Source organism: Lolium rigidum, chromosome 5 (genome assembly GCF_022539505.1).
Source record: "Lolium rigidum isolate FL_2022 chromosome 5, APGP_CSIRO_Lrig_0.1, whole genome shotgun sequence".
Classification (NCBI taxonomy): Eukaryota; Viridiplantae; Streptophyta; class Magnoliopsida; order Poales; family Poaceae; genus Lolium; species Lolium rigidum.
Window position 1 is genome coordinate 230,129,859 of NC_061512.1, and position 5,900 is coordinate 230,135,758.

The 5,900-nt window shown below is 44.0% G+C and overlaps 1 protein-coding gene across 1 annotated transcript; it reads right to left on the reverse strand.

The window, feature by feature from the left end:
- Positions 1-3,147: 3,147 nt before the first annotated feature.
- On the reverse strand, positions 3,148-5,147 carry LOC124657745 (cinnamoyl-CoA reductase 1-like). The gene is made up of 6 exons (XM_047196261.1): positions 5,027-5,147; positions 4,773-4,942; positions 4,148-4,333; positions 3,828-3,993; positions 3,446-3,635; positions 3,148-3,340 (listed from the first exon to the last, which is right to left on the reverse strand). The coding sequence occupies exons 1-6, from the start codon at positions 5,145-5,147 to the stop codon at positions 3,148-3,150; spliced, it is 1,026 nt and encodes a 341-aa protein (XP_047052217.1).
- Positions 5,148-5,900: the final 753 nt, after the last annotated feature.

The following is a 5,900-nucleotide window of genomic DNA, read 5'->3' on the forward strand; positions in this document are numbered from 1 at the left end:
TCCCTCTGGCGGCTCTCGGGTGTTCTGGAAGCTTCGTCCAATTATAAGACTCTGGGCGTTGATTTCGTCAAATTCCGAGAATATTTCCTTACTAGGATTTCTGAAACCAAAAACAGCAGAAAACAGGAACTGGCCCTTCGGCATCTCGTCAATAGGTTAGTTCCGGAAAACGCATAAATATGACATAAAGTATGAACAAAACCTATAGGTATTGTCATAAAACAAGCATGGAACATCAGAAATTATAGATACGTTGGAGACGTATCAATAGGCAGCTCACAAGATCTAGCATGATAGCACAAGAGGAGAAGACAACCATCTAGCTACGGCTATGGACCCATGGTCCAGGGGTGAACTACTCACACATCAATCCGGAGGCGATCATGGTGATGAAGAGTCCTCCGGGAGATGATTCCCCTCTCCGGCAGGGTGCCCGAGGCGATCTCCTGAATCCCCCGAGATGGGATTGGCGGCGGCGGCGTCTTTGGAAGGTTTTCCGTATCGTGGCTCTCGGTACTGGGGTTTTCACGACGAAGACTTTAAGTAGGCGGAAGGGCAGGGTTGGAGGCGGCGCGAGGGGCCCACACCATAGGGCGGCGCGGGCCCCCCTCTGGCCGCGTGGCCCTATGGTGGCGGCGCCTCGTCGCCCCACTTCGTAATCCCTTCGGTCTTCTGGAAGCTTCGTGGAAAAATAAGACCCTGGGCGTTGATTTCGTCCAATTCCGAGAATATTTCCTTTGTAGGATTTCTGAAACCAAAAACAACAGAAAACAACAACTGGCTCTTCGGCATCTCGTCAATAGGTTAGTGCCGGAAAATGCATAATAATGACATAAAGTATGTATAAAACATGTGAGTATCATCATAAAAGTAGCATGGAACATAAGAAATTATAGATACGTTTGGGACGTATCAGAAGCGCACATCCACATTTCCAAATGGGATTGGAGTTTCCTCAATCAATCTATCTCTATCACTTACATGCTCAAACTGGACATAGACATCACCAAAAGGGCATCTTTGCAGACTTCTAAAAGCAACTCGTTGAACCTCTGTAAGGAACTCTTCTAGAATCTCTTCTATATTTTCGAAAGGAATCAAACCTGGGGGCATTGGGTGAAACGTGGTGATGGCATATTGTTCATATTGTCGCGTCCTGTGAGCAACCACCACCCTCTTCACGGCTGTCCTCCCCGCAATGTGTTGACTTTGAAATCCGTGGGGCACAAAGGAACGTGGATCGATATTAATGTTTGACATCGACTCTAGAGAGGCCGCTGGCGACCCACCGATGGAGAGCAGGTGGGGTGGAGGAAGGCTTGGCGACCCACCGATCTAAGATTTTGCCCTGGCATCGCTCTCAACACAATGAGGAAGGCTTGGAGAGGTACCTTTTCCTTTGTGATCATAGAGGAGTAGAGAACACTCCATCTGACAGGGGTGCTAAAGGCAATGGGTTGAATCCAGGAGGTGACAATACAATCTTCCACGAGAGCAACATGAGAGGGGAACCTCATAGAAGAACCCGAGAGAAAAACCTCCCCATTTTGCGAATATTTGCCAACCAAAGGATGCCCCAGTGAGGGCTAACCAATTCTTCTGTCAAAGCACCAGGAAACCAGAGAGAAAACCATCTCCACGAACCTTGTCAACTTGTCGGTAAGAAACTTTCCATCGACCAAGGGGAGGCAGAGGAGGCATGGTGATCAACTTGAAGAGGAGGAGATGCCGGAGAGGATGGGCGGAACAAAAGAGATGAATCACCAGAGATAAGGAAGATCGGTGGTGATGAAGGTGTCTACGGCTTGGGGAGGTGGTGGGACAGGAGAGCCATACCAAGAACGGGGTTCTTTGCATTCAAGCTCTTGATGAACAAAGATGGGAGGCATGGGCTTCTACGCTTGCTACTACTCGGTGGTGATGATAGCGAACTGATGATGAAGATGGTAATTGCTAGCTGCTAGCCCATGAAAAACTGATGCTGATGGCCATGTTAGCTGCTAGCCCGTACGTACCACACAGAGGGGAACGTGTCAGTAGCGTATCCGACAACAGGTGCGGCAGGTGGGCACTAGATCTGGGTGCGTCCGTGTGAATGATAAGTTGATTGCCCCTGAGTTGGGTTAGCTAATGTAAGCCCAACTGGATGGGTTGTTCAGTTCTTTTTTTCTGTCTAGTTTGTTTCTTTTTTCCCTTCATTACTATTTTCTATCGACTTTCCGCATTGTTTTCATTTTCCTTTTAATTTTTATTTTTAAATTATTTATTTTTTTCATGTTTTTACCATGGAAATTTTAATACTATAAGATTTTTAGAAATCTTCATTCTATTTAAATTTTTTGTTCTTTGGATATAATTTTTTACTCAAAGCTAATGAAGTTTTTTGTTATCAGCTAAACCCAAAATGCAAAAAAGAATCACATATCATGAAAAAGCTGTGCATGCCTTACATAAAATTGTTCTTGACAGTCTAATAAATACCCCTTGTGCTACAAAATTATTCAAATCTAGGTTTTTCCTAAGTCAAACTTCATTAGCTTTGACCGGATTTATAGGAATATGTGTCAATATCTACAACTTCTAATAAATTATATTATAAATTATATTATATTATAAACCTTATCTAATAAATTAAATTAGTATTCTAGATGTTGATTTTTTCTTTATAAATTTACTCAAATTTAAAAGTAGTTTAAGTTAAGACAATTAAACCTTGAGCTACAGCTATTTTGGAATGGAGGGAGTATTCACCTTGTTTGAAAGAAAATATTTTATTTCTTCAAGAACACTGTGAATGGTTTCTTAGAAATATAATCCTCTTAAATTTCTTTGACCTAAGAGTCCCTTATACTTCACACAATCAAGGGGTAACGTGGGCTTATATGTCTTTAACTTTAAACCAAACATAACATACACACTGTTGTTCCTGACAGCATAACAAAATATTTTTGATCAAAACAACACAGGAAATACAATTTCTCATCGGAAGGTTCATTCAAAATAAAATCACAGACACATTTAAGCTGCACATCCATCCTGAATGGCCAGCAGATGAGTCGAGGCATGGGACCTTGCCCCCTCCTTATTCTTGTCAAACACAATCGATGTTCGAGCAAAATCAGAATCAATGGCACGGTGGTGTTCTATTCATTCCTGGACCGGCGGCATACGGTAAAAGAAAGGAAGTCGGCAAGGCTCACCATCCGAAACCTGAAGGAGGCCTGCTTTTTCATATGACTGGACACTATCTGCGAGCATCTCCTCCAGCTTCCTTGGTCTCCACCCGAGATTCTTCAACTTATCCGAAGTCATTGCAGCTTTACAGCCCACATCAACCATCCTGCCAACCCAAGAAAATGTGGCCAAATACCTCTGTAAATGATATGCCCAACCCGATCAAACTCCAAATAGAGCTACAGCATGGCGAGGATAAGATGGCACATACTTGTCTGCATAATTGTAGTTAGGGTGCATGCCCTTCAAAGTTCGCAGCAAATCTATTATGTCCATTTGGTCTAATGAGCATATGTATCTTTCAGATGGCCCTGCCTTGTTGTATAAAAGGAGTAAGGCATCTGCAACATCGCGAACGTCTACTATGGGCCAGAAGTTGTTGTTCATTGTGTCAGGCCCTCCTGCATTCATTCAAACAAATGAAACTACAGTAAACCAGATACTCATTTTCTGAACGTTGTTGGACAGAGATAGTAGGTTCAAGGAAGCATGAAAATCTTGGCTACGTGTAATTATAAGTAGTACTGTATATAGCTTAATGATTATATCTCTTGGTGATGAATGCCAAGAAAGAAAGAACTGAGGAATGGAACCTTTGATGATGTAGAGGAGGACTTTGCTGCTGGTATTGAGCGCCACATGCTGCAACAGAGGCCCGAAGACCAGACCTGGGCAAAATGTAGCGACGTGTAGTCCATTCTTCTCTCCGTACTCCAGGGCCATCTCCTCAGCTTCGGTCTTGGCAAGAGAATACCAGTTCTGCCAAGTGCCAACACAAACAAATATATATTAGTACTGCACTTCAGCAATTATTCCTGATAGTAAAACTGAATATGTTACAAGTTCTGTTCTTTTTGTCATAGGATTTATTCTGTTTGGAAACTTTCTGTATGTATTAGCCAGTGCTGCTAACCTCGTTTTCCCTGCAGAACTCCTTGTCTGACCAGCAGCTCTCATCTTTGATTTTATCTTCAGGCCAATCCGGGTTAAAGCAAAGAGAGGCAGCGGACGAGACCAGAACAAGCTTCTTAATATTGGTAGCTGAGCAAGCCTTGAGCACATTCGAGGTGCCCTTGACAGTCGGATCCATCATCTCTTTCTGCACAACAGTGCAAGTCTATCAGTAACAGGAGAAGGTTTTTAGAGATTCTAGAAAGTTGTTCTATGTAAGTTTGCACATATAGGATATGAAAGAAGAAAAAAGTGCTACTTATTTTTGTAGAAGCAAAACAAAAAGTTCAGTTCTTGCATAAAATGCATCTTGACATCAGTCAGACAGTCTACCCCTCATAATTCAACCATGAGGTCAATATATCCCCAGTTATTTCAGATCGTTTTTTTTACTATTTTGATAAAGGTCATTTCAGATTTGCTTGAGCAAGGAGTAGTGGAGTACACGCCTACTCCGCTACTCGCTCTATTCGGAAGTTATAGAGCTAGCTCTGACTCTCACATAACTATAGTCTGACAAAAGAGAACTACTCCAGGACTCTGGATCAGCTATGTGTATCAGCCTCAAGCAAACATAGTACACTTGCCTCGGGATCAACCATCTTTTGCTCGGGCACTGGAGTGGCGACATGGAAGACGCCGTCGCAGCCGGCGAACGCGGCCACCACCGTTTCGTAGTCGAGCATGTCTGCCTTGAAGATCCGCAGGTTATCCGGGGCTCCGTCCAGCTGTGCCAGGCACGCATTCTTGGGGTCACCTGGAAGATGAACAATATGCAGAAACTATTAACCGGGAACTGGGTCTTCAGTGCAAGAGGTAGGAGTTAGTGGTGGTTGCATACGCGGGTCGCGGACGGTGGCGTGGACGGCGTAGCCGCGGGAGAGGAGCAGCTTGACGAGCCAGGAGGCGATGTAGCTGCCGCCTCCGGTGACGCACACGCGCGGCGGTGGCGGCGAATCCATCTCCGGTTGCTCTGTTTTGGGGTGGGAAATGAGGGAAAGGAATGCGAGTGATCAGTGAGGCAAAGCTTGCACCTGGCAGTGATTGCTCGGTCACTCCCCCGAGTGCAGATTAAGACGATCTGCGGGTGAACGACGACGACTCCGCTGCATTACGCAACGTGATTCTCCATCGAGATGCGAGATCTTGTCGCCAAGGGAGCAAAACTAAGCTAGTCGATCAAGAAAGTACAACTAATGGCCTGCAAAATCTATTAATATATTGATCTGATGATTAGAATATGTAAAGACTAGCTGGGTACTATACAATCCATTTCGGCAGTTTCCGAGTAGATTCGTGACGAGATGATAGGCAATGGGTACTTGGCCAATGGGCTATGCTCCATCGTGTATATCTTACACTAAGATCTTGTTTAGCACTAGAGTTTTACTGGCGTTTAATTGGATAACCCCACCGAATTTTAAATTCTCATTATTTTAAATATATGTTTGATGCTAGAATATGAGCGAGTTTAATCCCCATTTATCGCTATTTTTTTCTAAATTGGGTAACGACAGAGGTTTTCACCCAATACTCGAGAGTATTATTCTCACTAATCCCTACAACACTCTAATACCAAACAGAGGCTAAACATGTCTCGTGGCAAGCGCAAAGGCAAGTTTGCAGCTGATTTGCGTCTCGAGAAGGTGAGAAACCATCTCTTGTTCCATGGACGTTGCTCTTTAGGTAGTGCATAGGGAGGTCCTATACACCGA